This window comes from Sinocyclocheilus grahami, unplaced genomic scaffold (assembly GCF_001515645.1).
Source record: "Sinocyclocheilus grahami isolate Dianchi unplaced genomic scaffold, SAMN03320097.WGS_v1.1 scaffold49.1, whole genome shotgun sequence".
Taxonomy (NCBI): domain Eukaryota; kingdom Metazoa; phylum Chordata; class Actinopteri; order Cypriniformes; family Cyprinidae; genus Sinocyclocheilus; species Sinocyclocheilus grahami.
The window spans coordinates 2,184,527-2,203,903 of record NW_015505228.1 but is presented as its reverse complement, the minus strand read 5'-3'; the positions used below and the strand labels follow the sequence as shown (position 1 = coordinate 2,203,903).

The 19,377-nt window shown below is 39.3% G+C and overlaps 2 protein-coding genes across 8 annotated transcripts; both read right to left on the bottom strand.

The window, feature by feature from the left end:
• Positions 1 to 14: 14 nt before the first annotated feature.
• LOC107583055 (armadillo repeat-containing protein 5-like) lies at positions 15 to 12,297 on the bottom strand. Of its 2 annotated transcripts, XM_016269143.1 has the most exons (8): positions 12,133 to 12,297; positions 9,556 to 10,019; positions 9,418 to 9,448; positions 6,304 to 6,414; positions 5,287 to 6,184; positions 3,243 to 4,045; positions 3,028 to 3,160; positions 15 to 1,998 (listed from the first exon to the last, which is right to left on the bottom strand). In XM_016269143.1, the coding sequence occupies exons 2-8, from the start codon at positions 9,976 to 9,978 to the stop codon at positions 783 to 785; spliced, it is 3,615 nt and encodes a 1,204-aa protein (XP_016124629.1). In that variant the 5' UTR covers positions 9,979 to 10,019; positions 12,133 to 12,297; the 3' UTR covers positions 15 to 782. The 2 variants fall into 2 exon arrangements, with proteins under 2 accessions (XP_016124629.1, XP_016124628.1); XM_016269142.1 differs by lacking the exon at positions 12,133 to 12,297 and having other exon boundaries at positions 9,556 to 10,256.
• Positions 11,200 to 18,129, bottom strand: LOC107583059 (uncharacterized). 6 transcript variants are annotated; one of them, XM_016269153.1, is made up of 5 exons: positions 17,826 to 18,129; positions 17,152 to 17,548; positions 14,190 to 14,430; positions 12,519 to 12,752; positions 11,200 to 11,760 (listed from the first exon to the last, which is right to left on the bottom strand). In XM_016269153.1, exons 2-5 carry the CDS (start codon positions 17,446 to 17,448, stop codon positions 11,273 to 11,275), a joined length of 1,260 nt encoding a protein of 419 aa, XP_016124639.1. In that variant the 5' UTR covers positions 17,449 to 17,548; positions 17,826 to 18,129; the 3' UTR covers positions 11,200 to 11,272. The 6 variants fall into 6 exon arrangements, with proteins under 6 accessions (XP_016124639.1, XP_016124633.1, XP_016124635.1 ...); XM_016269147.1 differs by having other exon boundaries at positions 11,200 to 11,597; positions 12,356 to 12,752; positions 17,826 to 18,128; XM_016269149.1 differs by having other exon boundaries at positions 11,200 to 11,922; positions 12,681 to 12,752; positions 17,826 to 18,128.
• Positions 18,130 to 19,377: the final 1,248 nt, after the last annotated feature.

Below are 19,377 nucleotides of genomic sequence, written 5' to 3'. Positions count from 1 at the left end.
GACTATTTGAAGTATTTATTTAATTCTATTTAGTATTGACTCAATTTGCCAGTTGCCAAATAAAAAGTCCAGGACTGAACTGAGAACAAAAAAAAAACATGAAGAAATTGCTCAATCCAAATGAGGCACAAATTCTAGAAGAAAACAATGTAGACAACATTAATGCAGAGCTCATTTATTGAGAACCATCCTCTGCCTTCCACCAACATTTGGCCATTTCCATGATTCAATTTCTCATATATATACACACAAAAAAAAAAAAGATGGCACTCCAACATACATCAGATAATCCAGACTTCTATAAACGAATAAAGTGGCATATACAAAAAGAAAAATATAGCAAACATAAACAGCTCTTTCTACTTGTCATTCTATTATTCACATAACATACTGTACAAAATCATGTACAACATCTGGATGCACTGTGATTACCATGGAATCAGCATCAAACCCTTTTTTGCAAAATAAGATGAATAAATGAAGTTAAACAAAAAAAAAACAACTTCAAAAAAAACAAAAACACGTAGTTGGTCATTCTACTCCATATACAAACACATCTTGGGGGGAAAAAAACGTGCACATGAAAATAGTAGGAATTAGAATACTCTAAAGTATTTTTCAAAATATTTTTGCTAACTGAAGTTGAATGAAAATCTTGTCCCAAACATCCCAAAAATTCAGTACTTCCCATTCCCTTTTTGTGTGTGCATTAAAGCAGCTATTAAATTTGTTTACACCATCAATTTATTACATTCATTTCACTATCCACTACTGTTTGCCCTTTAGCTGAGGGCTGTCTTGACGAGGTTTAAGATGTCCTGCCTCAGCCCTTCTGTGCAGTCCGCCTCTTGCGCCAAACACAGGAAGCAGTCAGTGGAGAGGGAGGGGTGAAGGGGAGCAGGATGGAGCCCCTGAGGCCGCAGCAGCATGGACAGACAGGCCTGGCCCAGTCGCAGGTAAGAGTAGCGCTGTGAGAACCAGTACACTTGTGGCAGCAGAGACCTCAGCCAAGCTGCCTCAGTGTCAGAAGTTGATGACGGAACTGGTTTGGAACTTTGAGAGGATTTAGAATGTTGTTTGGAACACTTTGACACTTCAGTTTTAGTCAACTGTGGTGATCCTTCAGGACCCTTGCAGACCGAACCAGCATCCATTCCATCTTTCGAACAGCAACGTTTGGTCAGGCTCCGTATGACTGAGTAGAGAAGGTCCATACTTAGGTCCTCAGCTGACCTCTGTAAACCAGGTACTAAAAACCTACAAGCCCCAATCATCACTTCAGCCAGTGGGGTTTTCTGGAATTCCTTCTCTTCTGCCAAGCATGATTCAACCTGGTCCTGTGGTCTAAGCAGCCCATGAGAGGCTAGAGAGGACAAAACAAGACAACTTGTATCATGCTTTGACATCCGGTCTTTGTTTCCGTCAGTCAAACAACAGCCGTGTAAGTAGTGGAGAACAGGTAAGAGCATCCCACTGTTTACATCCTTGATCCGGATGGCCTCACCTTTAGCTTTCTGGGCCTCCCCAAATCCTCCCATCAAGAGGGCTCTAAAATACTCAGACCCAACGTCTTTGGCTCCCTCTTCCCCAGTGACAGCCTCGTGATTGGCTAGTAGAAGGGTTCCATCGTCAAGGAGGAAAGTTAGGTCATGAGTTGCCTTCAAGTAGGGACATGACTGGTTTTGTTGCGGGTGGGATTTGTTATCCAGAAATTGGGTTGTCTCTGTTCTGGTCTGGCAATCTATGCTACAATTCTTTCTGTCCTCCTTGGAACTTGACAGCAGACTGGAGAGGCAGCCAATCAGAAGAGAGACGTACAGGGATTTAAATCTCGAAGGGGATGGTTGTTCAAGAGGATGCAACCAGCCGGCAAGAAATGCCCAACATCTGTCAGATTGTCCATCTTCATCATCATCTTCTCTGTGACAGCCAATCAGTTCAAGAGCTGCTGCCAGCCCTCCACTATCCAAAAGCAGCTTCTTCAAAAGAACTCTATTGCTGCAGAGGAAAAACAAAGAAGGTGATCAAATCAGCTACATGGGACAAGAGTGGCATTTGCTTTTTGTTCTATTAATTTCTTTAAAAAGACATTAAAAACATGATTCTTACATGCAATTACTTGAATACACCTCTTGTGTAGTGAACATGTTTTTAAGATATATATTAAAATTCACTTAAACATTTTGGGAGGATGGTTCAATTTGACCTTTTTATGACAAGTCAAGCTCAGTTAAGGCTGGTGCAGCTCCCTAAAAACTTGATATCCATGAATTGATTTAGTGTAACAGTCACAAGTAAAAATCCCACTTATTTTCTCCATTGGGGAATTGATTTTAACAGTAACTTATAAACCTTTAAAGACAGACATACTCTGAGCTGCAAGGTTGTTAATTAATGGTGTAGCTTTTGTTGAAACCATCAGCCCACATTATGACAACTTTTTAAAACATTCTTCTCAACAGCAGAATTCATGGTGAATGACTATGATTCCGTAAAGAAATCTCCACCAATCTAATAAACGAAACTAGCAAATCACACCAAAGGTACAGTTTAGCACCCACCCACTCTTATGACAGATGAAGAATCATTTGTCATGAAGAATATGTATGCATATATGCATAATTTGCAACAAACGTAAAAAGATATTATTTTGACATGCGCAATCAATATCTTTAAATCAATAGTTTTACATTTCGCCATCACTTTTATTTTGACTATGTTGTTCGCAGTCTTCAATGGTTTGTACGTCTTTTGCTTATTAAAGCTGTTAGGTACAGAATAAAAAGGACCTATATCTTTTTGTCTGATTTTCAAACACTTTTTGCTTCAAAAGAAAATGTAAATTCAATTGGTTTGGTCAAAGATTTTTCTTAAACTACAAAAACATATAGTTTACTTTCCTATGAACTTGACACATGGTTTAAATATATATCTTTTTTATTCGCTAACACTTTGATTTGACATTGACCCACATATATTAGGCTATAAAAGCATTAGAAATAAACCCTGAAAGTCAATTAATCATACCTGTTAATCAGAGGCAGAGAAAGGACACAGTGCAGCTTGTCAGATTCAGAGCCTGACAGCATGATGTGTGTAAGAACTCCAGTGCCAAATCCAGACTCGCTCTGAACCCTCAGATTACTAAGCAGACCCAAACCTGAGGAGCAAGAAACATTTTAGCTTTGAACAAACAGCAGTCTTAATATGCTTCAATATCGTATATTAATAAAGTCACAAACCTAGTTGTGTGATTTTGCCTTTGACTTTCTCTGATTGTCTGTCCGTTACTCCTTTGCATCCCCCGATCTCCTCTCCTCTCACACACAGTCTCTGTTTGATCAGAGCCACGGCTCCAGTTCTGACCAAAGACTGGAAGCAGTTTGGGTTGCAGCTGAGGCGCCCAAGCATCCGAAAGCATCGCCCACTGGGGTCATGGTGCTGGGTGAGGTAGTACAACAGCCCGGAGAAAACATTTGTGTTGATGAGCGCTGTGCTGGGGTCTGAGGCATGGGAGAAGCGTGACAAGAGCAGAAGAATGGGGGATTCTGGGGCCCAGGCCTCAGGGTGATAAGGATGATGGTAGACTGGGGTTTTTGACATCACAGGGGGGCTGTCCAGGGTGACCACACTACAGCGAGAGGAGGATGTAGAGGAGGACGAAGAAGCACGGAGCCTCTTTCTGGGAGGAGAGGAGATTTGGAGGGGAGATGAGGAAGGTTTTGTCACTGAAGGTGGTTGCTCAGATTGAGGGGAGGAGGCACAGGAGGGCTGTGAAGAGGAAGGCGACCCTGGTACGTTTCGAGGAGATATTGGAATGGAGGAGAAGGCGTAGGAGGAGGAAGAGGAAGAGGAGAGTCGGATGGGTTTGGAGCGGGTGGAGGGAGAAAAGTGGGGTGGACGCAAGGTCGAGCTTTGCGAGATCTCAGAGCAAGGTGACGATGAGATGGAGGATTGAGGGCTGCTACTAAAGACTTCACTTCCACATGGGGATTCAGTCAGCTCACCCTCAGATGAGATCAGACCCTCAGAAACCAGCCAAGACCTGGAGGAAGGCACACAGACAAAACTGAGCAACATACAAGCAATTTTTCCATAAAACATGTAGCTCAAAGTGGTTCACAAATCAAATTACAAAGGATCACACTTAAATTATGATTGGCATGTTCATACTTCCAAAACGTGCTCTCTGATTTTGGTCATCTTGTCAATGAAATTACTGAGAGAAAAAAGGCAATTAATAAAGGGTTTCTGATTTTCTAAAAAAATTAGTCATGATGATGACTAGGTCTAATTGTTTTAAATGAAAACATTTTGTTTATATGCGGCAAGAAAACAATAACACCGCAAGATATTGATGCACTAACAATATTTTTAGAAGACGACATTCTATAATTTAAAAATGAATGTCAAATTAAAGTGAGGTTTTCCCAACAAGGACAGTTTTAAAACTTATTGATAAATGGCCAAACGTGTTTACATTTTTGAATGTTTGGTTTAATTTTCTAATCAATGAAAATATTTAACATTTTGTTGACTAAAACTAGATAGTAAAACTGACTAAACTTCATGATGACATGAAAAATTGACTTAAAATTTAAAGCAAAACGAAAACTCTAAAGAAAAAAGGTGTATAATTTAATGTTGCATATCATATTACTGATCAGTGCTGTTAGTCTGCCAAGTGAGAAAATAATTATGTGCATGATTTTTTCATGATTTTTATGTTCTGCTTTTGGTAAGACTATGAATAGCTGACCAGCAATTAATAAAGGGTTTCTGATTTTCTAAAAAATTAGTCATGATGATGACTAGGTCTAATTGTTTTAAATGAAAACATTTTGTTTATATGCGGCAAGAAAACAATAACACCGCAAGATATTGATGCACTAACAATATTTTTAGAAGACGACATTCTATAATTTAAAAATGAATGTCAAATTAAAGTCAGGTTTTCCCAACAAGGACAGTTTTAAAACTTATTGATAAATGGCCAAACGTGTTTACATTTTTGAATGTTTGGTTTAATTTTCTAATCAATGAAAATATTTAACATTTTGTTGACTAAAACTAGATAGTAAAACTGACTAAACTTCATGATGACATGAAAAATTGACTTAAAATTTAAAGCAAAACGAAAACTCTAAAGAAAAAAGGTGTATAATTTAATGTTGCATATCATATTACTGATCAGTGCTGTTAGTCTGCCAAGTGAGAAAATAATTATGTGCATGATTTTTTCATGATTTTTATGTTCTGCTTTTGGTAAGACTATGAATAGCTGACCTAAGGCTGAGGAAGCTGGAAGAACCCGACGTCTGGTCTTTGCTCACATCCTCCCTCTTGTTCCCTTCAAGGGCTGAGAAGTCAAACGAGTCAAAACACGAGGTCATCAGTTCAGAGCATGGAGAACCAGAGAACAGGCTGGCATCCATCTTTCCTGCAGTCAGTTCTTCTCCGTGAGCAAGCTCAACCAACCGCTTGATCAGCAGCGGCACCAGCCCGAGCTCCTGCAGCTGTTCAAGGGCAGATTCATCATAGACGAAGTCCACACAAGCTAGAACGGCGAAACGCGTGAGCGGATGGCTTTGATGGGCAGATAAAAAGCTGATCAACACCTCCAGTCCCCCACTCTCCTTTACTTTAGCCCTGTTCACAGCCTCTCTGCAGCAGAGGCACAGGGCCTTGAAGAACACACCTGACTTCAGAGGATCCTTTTTCACTTCCGCTGCAAACTTCTGAATGACTCCCAACGAACCAACCAGCGGCCTCAGGCAGCCTTGAGAGCACAAGTTAGCCAGAGTCTTCAAAGCTAGCTCTTCCAAAGGCCGACAACCTTCTCCTGAGGCAAGGACCCCCAGCTGAGTCAATGCCCCGGACCTGGACATCTCTCTGGCGCACTCTGCACTGCAGCCTCTGGTGAGCTCATGAATGGCACGAAGAGATGCCCGTTGCAGACCTAAAGGGTACTCTGGAGCAATTAACAAAGCGAGAGATGGAAGAGCGCCTTGTGAAAGCAGCAGAAGCCGGTTGGCAGGCGTGTCAGAAAGGTAGACAAGCGCCCGGGCAGCAGACTGGACACATTCCACTTTAGGAGCACAGAGTTCAGTGGCTGGAGTCAGTGAAGAGGGAGAGGATGGAGGTGGAGAGAGAGACAAGCAGAGCAGGAGAAGTGGAACACCACCTGAGCGAGAGAGACAGAAATATAACAGCCTTTACAGCCTGTCACTGTATATAATGGAGGAGAAACATAATTATTATTATTATTATATTACTTTAAACATATGAAACTCTGGGACAAACCTGCAGAGTGGACCTCAGCAGAACTCTCTGGGTCCATCGCAAGATTTCCCAAAGCTCGTGCTGCTCGATTTTGAACCGTCTCCACAGAGACATTCCTCTTGAGCACATCCACTACAAAAATGAAAGATCATAAGCATTTATGACCATAACTATTTATGCAAATAAGCAGCATTTTTTGTAGTGATGCGATGGCATTGAAAGAACATGTTGGTTCCCCCCAATAAAAAACTTCAGTGAAAAGTTTTCAAAAGAACCATTTTGGCTTAAGTGTAAAGAAGATTTTAATACTCTAAAGAACCTTTGTCCTCTATAAAGAACCATTTGTGCAATGAAACGTTTCCATGGATGTTAAGGTTCTTCATGAAACCATAGATGCCAATGAAAAAACTAATTTTAAAGATTTTATTTTTTGCTGTGATCTCATGTGAGTGACAGGTTGCTGGGGGTCATCAGAAAAGAAATCTCATTGCAAGGGGGAGGGAAGTTATTTTGATTAAAGATTGCTAGGGCACATACATTTATTACATAGATTAATAATAATGACATGCATTGATAAATCATTTATAATAATGACTGCAATATTCCAAAAATAATAAGAATTGTCAATTCTGATTTCATAATGACTTTAAGAGGAACATGTTACAGAGTATAAAATTATATATAAAAAGTATGTGGAAAATGAAAAATCTGGATCCATCTGATCTTAACAACTACAGACCCATTACTAAATTGTCAGTTTTATCAAAAGTATTGGAGAAAGCCGTTTTTTTTTTCAGTTTTCCCCTTACTGCATCCTTTTTAAGTATGGTTTTAGATCCAAGCATAGCACTGAATCAACCTTGTCAGGAGTGGTTAACGACTTGTTACTAGTTGTGGATTCTGGAAATTGTGCAGTTTTGTTATTGTTGGATTTAAGTGCGGCGTTTAATACAGTGGATCACTGCATTCTTATAATAGGCTAAAAACCGAGGTTGGTATCTGTGATTCAGCCTTAAAGTGGTTTGAGTTCTATTTTACTGAGAGGAGCTTCTCTATGAAGATAGGTCAGTTTTATTCATCGCCTGCTTCTGTTATGGGTGGGGTGCAGCAGGGCTCCATATTTGGCCCAATTTTATTTGCCCTGTACATGCTCCCTCTTCATTACATTTTTGAATTTTACAAGGTTCCCTATCACATTTATGAGGATGATACCCAGTTGTACATGTCAATAAAACGTGGGTCAAAGTCCTTATCTGATTTGCTAGCTTGTGTAAATGACATCAACAGTTGGATGGGTGATAATTTTCTTCAGCTGAATGAAAACAAGCCTGTAGTTATTCTATTTGGCTCCCCCTGTTTGGGAGATGGCCTGACCTCTATCTGCAAGCAAATATCCATACTTATGTAAAAAAAACCTGGGTGTTGTTTTTGATTCGGAGTTAAAATTCCACAAGCAAATAAACTCTGTTGTCAGAGCCAGTTTTTTTCCAGCTTAGGGGTTTACGGAAACTGAAATCTTTTCTATCTTTCAGTGATCTAGAGACAGTCATTCATACCTTCATTGCAACAAGGCTTGATTATTGCAATGCTTTATATGCTGGTGTCAACCAGTTTTCCCTTTCACGTTTGCAGCTGGTTCAAAATGCTGCAGCTCGCTTCTTAATGGGGAAGAAAAAGAGTGAGTATATCATGCCTATTTTAGCACTTCAACATTGGCTACCAGTTAAATTCAGAATTGAATACAAGGTTTTGACTTTTTTTATTTAAAGCCTTGCACGGTCTGGCTCCTGTTTACATCTCAGACCTTATTTGTCCATACTCCCCCCAAAGATCTCTTAGATCATCCTCTGACAAACTATTAACCGTCACATTGTCCCGCTTGAAATCGAAAGGTGACACAGCCTTTTCTGTATTAGCCCCTAAGCTGTGGAATTCGCTACCTCGATCTGTTAGGATATCCTCCTCTTTATCTACATTTAAATCATCCTTGAAAATGTATCTCTTTTCTCAGGCCTATTCATAATTTTAGATATGTTAGTCTTAGTGAGTTAAATTGATTTTTATTCAGTTTTATGGTTGTTGATTTAATTTTCTAAACACTGTATTTTTTGTATGACTGTCATCTTTTTATTGTGCTATTGTGAAGCATCTTGGTCAGCATTTATGTTGTTTTAAGGTGCTATATAAATAAAAAATGACCTTGACAACAGCCATGTCTGATGTCAGTATGAACAGGGCATGGAAAAGGAACCGATCTTTATGAAGCCTTTGAGTGACTTACCAACAACAGATATGCCATCAAGCTTTCTTACCTATGCGAAGAATAATAATAAAAAAAAGCATTAATCATAACAAAAAAAAACAAAGCTGCATATATGTAATCAACGTAAGCTATACATTAGAGCGGCATCTTTCTTACTTCTAGTCTTGTCTGTTTTTCAGTGCAGCAGTTGGCCAGGATGCTAAGTGCCAGGTCCAAAAACTTTCTGGAGCTTTCTGGTCGCCTGAGGAGATCCAGCAAAGGAGGGAGTCCTCCTCGTGATTGGTAGCGGGTTATCCTGCCACCACCTCCTTTGATGTGTTGCGTCCGAATGGCCACCAATGCCCTCCACTGACCAGCTTTGAGTCTCTTGTCTGCATCCCTGGCTTTGTCACCTCCAGTGACGATCCTATTTTCTGCTCCTGTCAGAATATAAACAAAACTAGTTTAAATTGTTGTATTCATGTAAAATGAGTAATTGTATTTTATGTTAATTATTGTATTTTTTCATGAACTGTTCCCTCCTGGTGGAATGACCTGCCCGACTCAATCCGAGCACATTTAAATCATCCTTGAAAATGTATCTCTTTTCTCAGGCCTATTCATAATTTTAGATATGTTAGTCTTAGTGAGTTAAATTCTTAGTCTTGATTTTTATTCAGTTTTATGGTTGTTGATTTAATTTTCTAAACACTGTATTTTTTGTATGACTGTCATCTTTTTATTGTGCTATTGTGAAGCATCTTGGTCAGCATTTATGTTGTTTTAAGGTGCTATATAAATAAAAAATGACCTTGACAACAGCCATGTCTGATGTCAGTATGAACAGGGCATGGAAAAGGAACCGATCTTTATGAAGCCTTTGAGTGACTTACCAACAACAGATATGCCATCAAGCTTTCTTACCTATGCGAAGAATAATAATAAAAAAAGCATTAATCATATACAAAAAAAAACAAAGCTGCATATATGTAATCAACGTAAGCTATACATTAGAGCGGCATCTTTCTTACTTCTAGTCTTGTCTGTTTTTCAGTGCAGCAGTTGGCCAGGATGCTAAGTGCCAGGTCCAAAAACTTTCTGGAGCTTTCTGGTCGCCTGAGGAGATCCAGCAAAGGAGGGAGTCCTCCTCGTGATTGGTAGCGGGTTATCCTGCCACCACCTCCTTTGATGTGTTGCGTCCGAATGGCCACCAATGCCCTCCACTGACCAGCTTTGAGTCTCTTGTCTGCATCCCTGGCTTTGTCACCTCCAGTGACGATCCTATTTTCTGCTCCTGTCAGTCCACTGCTGTGACTGTCTGCTAATGTGCGTGTTTTGGACAGCTGAGCCAAACACCAGGTCAGAGAGGATTCTGGGAGAGTGGCGAACGCCTCCGAGGTGCTGTTCAAACTTTTTGAATGTCGTTTAACTCCTTGTTCTGAAGGTGTAGACATGATGAACCAGGATTCCAGAAGCACCTCCCCACAACCACCCCCTGTTTTGTAACTTAATTATTTTATCTTCCTAATAACGTAAGGTACAACAATATTTCAGTGGCTTTAAATAACTTTGCAACAAACACTTATTCTATCAAGAATTAAAAAACGAAAAATAAATAAATAAAAGAACACAAGAACTAATACAAAATTCTCCTATGATTGACACATTCCATCCACAGAGAAACAAGCATTCGAAAAACTACAACTACCAAGTTCATCAATCAAAGCATGCCCAGAGCAATGACTTCTGGGAATTTTATGTTAATTATTGTATTTTTTCATGAACTGTTCCCTCCTGGTGGAATGACCTGCCCGACTCAATCCGAGCAGTCCTTAACCATCTTCAAGAAACGCATCTCTTCCATATTTATTTGACCCTCTAACTCTAGCACTTTCTATTCTATTTTAATTCTACTTTATTCATTTATCTTCTTTTTTATAAAAAAAAAACCTAACACTAGCTTTCTATTTTATCTACTTGTTTTTCTTTTTGTGTGTGTTTGTGTTAGGCATTAGGCTAACCGAGGCTTGTCATTTGCACTTACATATCGTTGCTCTTTTGTTAGTTTTGACTGCTTCCATTGTCCTCGTTTGTAAGTCACTTTGGATAAAAGCATCTGCTAAATGACTAAATGTAAATGTTAATTAAAAATCATACAAAACGTGTATCGATTTTTTTATGCCAAAACTTTCTTTATATAATAAAATATCCATTAATCACATACATAACCTTAGAGCTTTTGAGAGATAGTTCACCCTAAATGACAACTCTGATATCATTTCCATGTCGTTCCAAACCCATAAGACTTCCGTTCACCTTGAAAACACAAATTATGATATTTTTAACGAAACCTTGCTCCATTCCACCAAAACTGATGGTTCAAAAAGTTCACAGATAGATTGTTAAGGAAATTCACTTTTTATTTACTTACACTCTATACGAAAAACAGATTTAATTGAAGCTTCTATTCATTACCCTAAATTAAATCAGTTTTTTATATAAAGCAATTGTTTTACTTCAGAAGACTTGATCCGCTTGATTCATATGGTTTACTTTTTGATGAGTGAAAGTTTTGGCTTTGTGAACTTTGAATGAATGGACAAAAATGATAAAAAAAAGATAAAAAAAGATAATAAAAACGTCTTCATTTGTGTTCCAAAGATGAATGAAAGTCACATGGGTTTAGAATGACAGTTTCTTTTTTTTGGGTGAACTATCCGTTTAAATATGCAAATCAGTGTCAAAATCTTATTGTGGTGCTGCTTCCAATGTGCTGTAAAGCAGATTCACTACAGTCTCTCTCATTTTCAGCCCAGCAGCATCTTCGTTTACCTCGTCCACATCTTCCGGTGTGCTTCTCTCTACCAGTCCCTTTGTCACGTCCCCCATGTCCAGGAAAACATTGTGTAATATACAAGCAGTCAGAACCACGGCTTTCGCCCTGTCGTAGTTCCCCATATCCAAGTACCTCAATTTCTGGAATCGCTCTTTTAAGTCTGCCACAGCCTGGTTGAATCGGCCCCAATGGTTCCCCACCGATCTGTTGTAGAGGTTTTCCTGCGGCTTTTGACATGTTGAGAACGGAGTAAGTATTTGTTCTGTGAGCGGGTATCCGGCTCCGGCTATCAGGCAGGTCCCTGGAGGCACCATCTCAGGGTTTTGCCGAATCCTTTCAGCTAACGCGCTTCCTCTGTCTTTTTCCGATCCTTTGCTGATGTGGCAGTAAATGAAGCGACCTTTGTCATTGCAGACCAGTTCCAAGTTCAGCCATGAATCTGGATGTGGCTCGATCTTAGGTCTCTTGGCCTCCGGAGCGTCGCTCTCGCTGTCTGGTTTCCCAGCTGGCAGGCGGATGGGGACGCGTGTGTCGCCCAGCACGCCGAGCACTCGAGGGAGGCCTCTTTCATCAATCAAAGCATGCCCAGAGCAATGACTTCTGGGAAATGAAGTCTTTTAACCAATGCGATATATTTCATCACGGCCTACAGTGGGAGGTAGGCCACAAAAATAAAATCCTTGACAGTGCTGCCTGAGATTAATCTATTTGGGTGTATTTTGATGTTTCGATGAAGAGTGAGAAGGCTTCGTTAACTTTTCATCTTACTCACGTCAAATTTCCTACGCGCTACAAAGCGCAATCGCCTCAGATTTGCACGGCGCCATCTTTAGTAGAGCAACAAACAGGAGGGTTTTTCAGAAAGGGAGGGGTATTTGTAGACTCAGTCTCTGTAACGCTTATGGGAGTTGTAGTTTCTGGATAGTTCAATTATTGACTTATTTAATACTTAAGATAACGAAACATTAAAAACGGTGTAAATTAATGTATGCAATGTTGAGAACGGAGTAAGTATTTGTTCTGTGAGCGGGTATCCGGCTCCGGCTATCAGGCAGGTCCCTGGAGGCACCATCTCAGGGTTTTGCCGAATCCTTTCAGCTAACGCGCTTCCTCTGTCTTTTTCCGATCCTTTGCTGATGTGGCAGTAAATGAAGCGACCTTTGTCATTGCAGACCAGTTCCAAGTTCAGCCATGAATCTGGATGTGGCTCGATCTTAGGTCTCTTGGCCTCCGGAGCGTCGCTCTCGCTGTCTGGTTTCCCAGCTGGCAGGCGGATGGGGACGCGTGTGTCGCCCAGCACGCCGAGCACTCGAGGGAGGCCTCTCTCTTCCAGACCCTCACTGCGACTCAGCCAGCTGGAGAAAGGAAGCAGATGCTGGAGGGCCTCCTGTCCTACAGGGAGAAAGGAGAAAACAATGCGTAAACCTGCTAAGCAACTACAACAGCGTTATTTTATTATCATTGATATACTACTATAGTGGTGTTCATATTTGGAATTTGATTTAAGTTTTATATTTTCTGCTTTAATTTTAATTTTAAAGTTTGTCATTTTGTTCTGTTTTTGTCATTTTTATTAGTTTTTTAAAATGTTTATTAAAAAAATTAGACTAAATGAAAATGCTAAATTGTTAGAGAAAATTTCAGTTTTTCATATTTAATTTGAGCTAGTTAATTTTAAAGTAATGAAAATGTTTTTCATGTTTTGATTTTAATGATAATATGAATTAATGCAATGTGAACACTGATACTGTATTTTAATGACTTATTTCATTTAATTTTTTGTTAGTTTTAATAAATAAAATTACGTTTTTATAAAAGCAATAAGCCCCTCGAAGCCGTGGTTTACAGTGAATTTATAACAGTTTGTTGTCAACGCGAAGCGCAGTGCCTAAAACCCCTTCAGCTGTTATAAATTCACTGTAAACCACGGCTTCGAGGTGCTTATTGCTTTTATAAAACGGTTATTCCATATACGTAGAACGGTTTCACAAAATAAAACAGAGCAAATAACGTGTAATGATAAAAACAGTATTCTTCCACCAAACAATGTAGTTCCTCGGAATCAGTTGTGGTGGCAACAAAGTGTTTGCCGAGCAACACACAGAAGTAAACAAAGGTGAATGTTTGTAGAGTAATTTACAACAGCTTCGTACACAGCTCAGCCAATCAGAATCAAGGACCGGAACGATCCGTTTTATAATAGTTTATTTACAGTGGTGGACAAAGTTAGACTAGTATTTTCACCAGCTACAAATGTTTTGACATCAGTTATTTCTATTTTTTGCTGTAGTGCGTCAGTAGGAAATAATTTCCGAACATTCATTTTGCCATTAATTGTAACAATCCAGTGAGATTTTTGTTTGCACAAGGAGTCAGTGCTGCACACAGAGATCTGATCTGATCATCATCAGTCTGTCTGGAATGACTTGAAGAAACAGAACAAACTGAGACAGACTCAATCCACAAGAACTGTGGCAACATCTCCAAGATGCTTCAAGAAACCTACTTGCAAAACTACAGCACTGTTAAAAGTTTTAGGCACTAAACTGAGGCTGTAAAATGAGGATGCTGTCAAAAATAATGTCATAAATAGATTTCCTTTATCAATTAACCCTTATGAACTAAATTAAATCAACATTTGGTGTGAGCATCCTTTACGTTTAAAGCAGCTTTTGCCCTGGATGCACTTGCGCATAGTTTTTCAGGTAGCTTTGCAGATAGGTTTCTTGAAGCATCTATTTGTAACTGATTTAATCCTGTTCCTGCCATTAAAATAGCCATAGATAAAATAAAACAATTGTGTGGAACTGTCACCTAATTAACTTGTACCTGTAGGCCATTGAACGAGCCGATCCTTTTGTGTGATCACTTGTTCACAGAAAGAGAAGAAGATCCTGTGAATATTCCCCTTCTCCAGATGGAAACTAGAGGACACGCTGCGATAGCTGATGCGTTTGGACAGGAGGGTGAGGGACAGGAGGACAGTGTGAGACAAGGACAGTCGAGCTCTTCCAGACAATCGGTTCTTGCTGTAGCCCGTGTTGGAGCTTTGCAGAAAATTTGTCACATACTGCAAGAAATAAGACGACGAGAATGATGTAAAGCAGTGGTTCTCAACCTTTTCAATTCTAAGGCCCAATGACTTTTCCAGTTGTTCATGGCTTGCTGGATTAAAGGGGTCATATGACACGATTTCATGTTTTCCTTTGTCTTTGGAGTGTCGCAAGCTGTTTGTGCATATATAAGATCCGTAAAGTCACAAAGACTAAAGTCTAAAATCCAAAGAGATATTCTTTATAAAAGTTAAGACCCTCCTTTTGAGTACAGGGCAAGTTGTACATAGTATTTTTGTGTTTTAATAAAAAATATCATACAAAATGTTCATGTTTTCTGCTAAAGCTTTTTTCATACCACCAAATATTTATCAATTGCACAGAATCTCAAAATTTTCAAAGGAATAGTTCACCCCAAAAAAAATGACAATTCTGTCATTATTTACATATCATTCCTAGGCATTTTGCGCAAGCTGTTTGTGCATATATAAGATCCGTAAAGTCACAAAGACTAAAGTCTAAAATCCAAAGAGATATTCTTTATAAAAGTTAAGACCCTCCTAAAACGGCTCGTTCTAACACGCCCCCACATGTCTACGTCACGATGTGAGAAGATTTGCATAACCCCGCCCAAATGTTCACGCAAAGAAAGAAGGCGTAACTTTGATTCTCGCTGTAGTGTTGTTGCCGCCGCCATGGAAGCTGATATTCCAAATATGGTAAGGGGCGTAACATTTCAGTCACGCGCTTGAGGTATTCAGCCAATCACAAGGCACTGGATAGCTGGCCAATCAGAGCACACCGCGCTCTGTATGCGTTTTTTTTTTTACCTTCAACCGCGTACACACTGCATTACACCAAATAATGTTCTTTTTAGAAACGTCATATGACCCCTTTAAGGATAAAGATATCTAAAATGACTCACAATTTCTACCTGATAAAGTATTTTAGAGCTTGGAATAATAAAAAAAATGCCCACTACTGGTCAAAAGTTTAGAATACTAACATGCTCTTATGTTTTTGAAAGAGGTCTCTTATGCTAACCAAGGCTGCATTTATTTACAGTAATACAATAAAAACAAACAAAAAGTTATATTGTGAAATACTGAGAAAATAATACTTACATACAGGGTGCGAACTACGGGGGAGCTCGGCTCCCCTTAATAGGACATGGGCTCCCCTGAAAACGTGATTTGGGAAATTTTGGGGGGTCTCAAAAAATACTGACAATGTGTTATTTTGACGTGCAATTTCAGTTTTGTGTAATGTGATCATCGTGGATTATTATGCGTAAAATTGCAAAAATAACATCCATTCAAGCATGATGGCAATTTAAACCTAATTAACTATAATAAAGATAACTATACATGCTATTCTTGTCATGAGCATCAAGGTGTGGGGGCGCTGCGGTGCAAATTCCACTCATGTTTAGTACATGTTAACTCAAAGATTCGTAGAAAAAATATAAACGTTGGACTCTGTGGTCGATTCTGTGTTAAGGTAAGGCATGTTATTCGCAATTATGTGTTGTGGCTGGGTTGTTATAGGTCTGCGTGACTCTCGATGTCTTAGGTCTAACTGAACGGAGGAATTATGGTATTCTTCTGTAGCCTGATGACGAGTAACTTTAACCGTTGTTCATGTGAACTCAAAGACAGCCTGATGCTTTGTTTATAGACTATTTGTGGGTGGCTGTTTGTTGTTTCACCTATCAATTCGTGTCGATAAAGTATACTAGGGTAAATCCTGTATAGTGATTTATCCTATAGTGCTTGCATAAAGCAAGTAGTGCATACAATGATGCATAACAGCTAAATTACAAGTGTAAGTCATTGTAAGCCCTCTTTTGAGGCACTCGCAAATGCACGAACACCCCCCCCCCCCCCCCCCAAGTGGGCTCCCCCAAAGACCATGGTATAATTCCAACACTGCTTACATACATTAAACAAGATGCATAAAGTATCCATTAAATTGATCAAAAGTGACAGTAAAGACATTTATAATGTTACAAATAAATGCTGGTCTTTTCAACTTTTGATTCAAAGAATCCTGAAAAAATATATCAGTCTCCACACAAAAACTTTTGAACATTGATAAGAACCAGTGATCATTATTAGTAACTGTACACTAATAATAACTGCAAAGCAAATCAGCATATCAGAATGATTTCTGAAGGATCATGTGACACTGAAGACTGGAGCAATGACGCTGAAAATACAGCTTTGCCATCACAGGAATAAATTACATTTAAAAATATATTAAAACAGAAAACTGTTATATTGTTATAATATTTTACAATACTACTGTTTTTGCTGTACTTTTTGATCAAATAAATGATTGAGGAGCATAACCGACTTCTTTCAAAAACAAAAAATTATAATTATTCCAAACATTTGACTGGTACTGTACATTTTTGTAGATATTCCAAGCTCTATAAATTATTAAATATTTACACTAAAATATTTGATCAGGTAGAAATGGAGTAAAAAAGAACGAATTCATTTAAAAATAATAATAATTTTGATCACCTTTCCAGGTCTTTAAAATTAGGTTACCTCATATATTCAGGTTTTTACAAGATTTGTGTGAATCCTGGCTCTGGGTTATATTAATTCTTGCTTTATCTTATTTCTAACCAAATATTTAAGACATATCGACGCCCCCTGGTTGAGAACTACTCACGTAAAGAGAGGAAATGGCTTTAACGTGAAGTGCATGAGCTAGCAGACCTACTGTACCTGTACTGTAGGATTGGCCTCCATGGCTTCAGTAGCATGTGCGCGCTGCAGGGCAGAGCTCCTGGACTCTGACGCCTGGGATGTCGCTGTTCGAGCCTGATCTGCTGGCGATGAATCCTCCTGTTGAGAGGCTGCCTGCTCCTGAACCTGGGCCACCAGGTCAGCCTCTATCATCTCCTCCACCGCTCGGTCCAGTCGCTGGTCCAGCTCCCAGTGAGACAGCGGCTCCCACTCCGCCTGCACCGCGTCCATTATCACGCGCCCTGCGGCCGCCGCGCTCCATTTACGAGCCTCCATCTAGACGCAGCTCGGATTAGTGTGGGAGTACACGGATGAAGCTAGCCAAGTTGGCTCTCCAAAAACATACGTGGTTAGACGCTGCTAATAGACGTTGCTTCTACAATAGATTGGGGAAAGTAACTGGAGTAAATATCTCAGCTTAAGCAATAATGAGGGTAAAACAAGTTAGATGTGATCTACTGTGTAGGCAGTAGATACTAGCGCTGTAGCTTTACCGTGCAAAATGAATGAACTAAGTTACTATGGATAGTTCACATGCATACTGATTGAGTTAACATAGAGATGTGATTTTGAAATTAAATACAAATCTTAAAACCTAAAATACGTTGTGGCACGCCCATAAAAACACGGAGAATATATTTGAATTGACAGACCTTTAAAACAGACGATCCTCTCTTTCTACATTAGCTTCTGTTGCTAGATAGATTGATCTACTGCGCATGCGCACATTTAACAACTATGATTGGTCCTGTGTGATTTCAATACAACATCCATCTGTCGATGAACCCATATCACCTTTTTCTCTTTGAACTTGTTCTACTAGATTTTTCATGTTTATAAAATAAAATTCTGAATTTGATTGATACTAGTAAGCCTAATGAGTGACTGGAGATCCGACCTGACATCTCAATTTGATTTGGATTTTAATTTTTTTTTATACAAGAATGTTTATTTCAGTTTCATGTTGCAAATAATTTAAACACATTCATTGCATTACATTTAAATACAGATGGAAGAGATGTGTTTTTAGCTGATTCTTGAAGATGGATTGAGTTGGGCAGGTCATTCCATCAGGAGGGAACATTTAATTTAGAACTCACTCACTCACTTAATGAAAGTGATTTTGTGCGTCTTTGGGATGGCACAATCAAGCGACGTTCACCTGCAGAACGCAAGCTTCTAGAGGGCACATAATTCTGAAGTAATGAATTTAGGTAAAGGGGTGCCGAGCCAGTAGTGGTTTTGTAGGCAAACATTAATGCCTTGAATTTTTTGCGAGCAGCTACTGCTAGCCAGTGCAAATTGATGAACAGAGGTGTGGCGTGCATTCATTTCGGGTTTATTGAAAATTAATCTTGCTGCCGCGTTCTGGATTAATTGTAAAGGTTAAAAGAGCATTGCAATAGTCCAGCCTGGACTGAACAAGAGCTTGAACAAGGAGTTGTGAAGCATGTTCCGAAAGAAAGGGCCTGATCTTCTTGATGTTGAATAAAGCAAATCTGCAGTTTTAGCAATGTGGTCTGAGAAATTCAGCTGCTCATCAATAATAACTCCAAGGTTTCTGGCTGTTTTTGAAGGAGTTATGGTTGATGTGCCTAACTGGATGGTGAAATTGTGATGAAACGATGGGTTTGATTGAACCACAAGCAGTTCTGTCTTGGCAAGGTTGAGTTGAAGGTGATGGTCCTTCATCCAGCAAGAAATGTCTGTTAGACAAGCTGAGATGCGAGCATTCATGTAAAACCTATAAATATAATTAACATTAAGCAATACTCATTTCTAAAACGCATCTCTTCTTCGAAAATAATTTAAGGCCGTTTGAATAAAATACTATTTATTTAAACCAACTCTGTTTCGTATACTTGTTGATCATGTCGTAAACATATTTCCAGTGTTTAACATTTCTGCTATTCAGCTTTTAAAGTAACTGGTTTCTTACATCAGTCAAGTCCTCCAAATACACTTCTAGGCTCGTTACGAATTGGGTCTGAATGAGAGACGGCCTGCGTCCCAATGTGCATAATTTCCATCCTAAATTCTATGTGATATTAGTCATTTTCAATACTATTTAGGGCAGATAGGGGGGATAGGGTGCACATTGGGACGCAGGGATGGTTCTGGGTTCAATGAATCATCAGTGATCCAATCTGAATCGTTCAGGTTTTGTGAACCGTTTTAACCGATTCATTGACAAGTTTCAGGGCA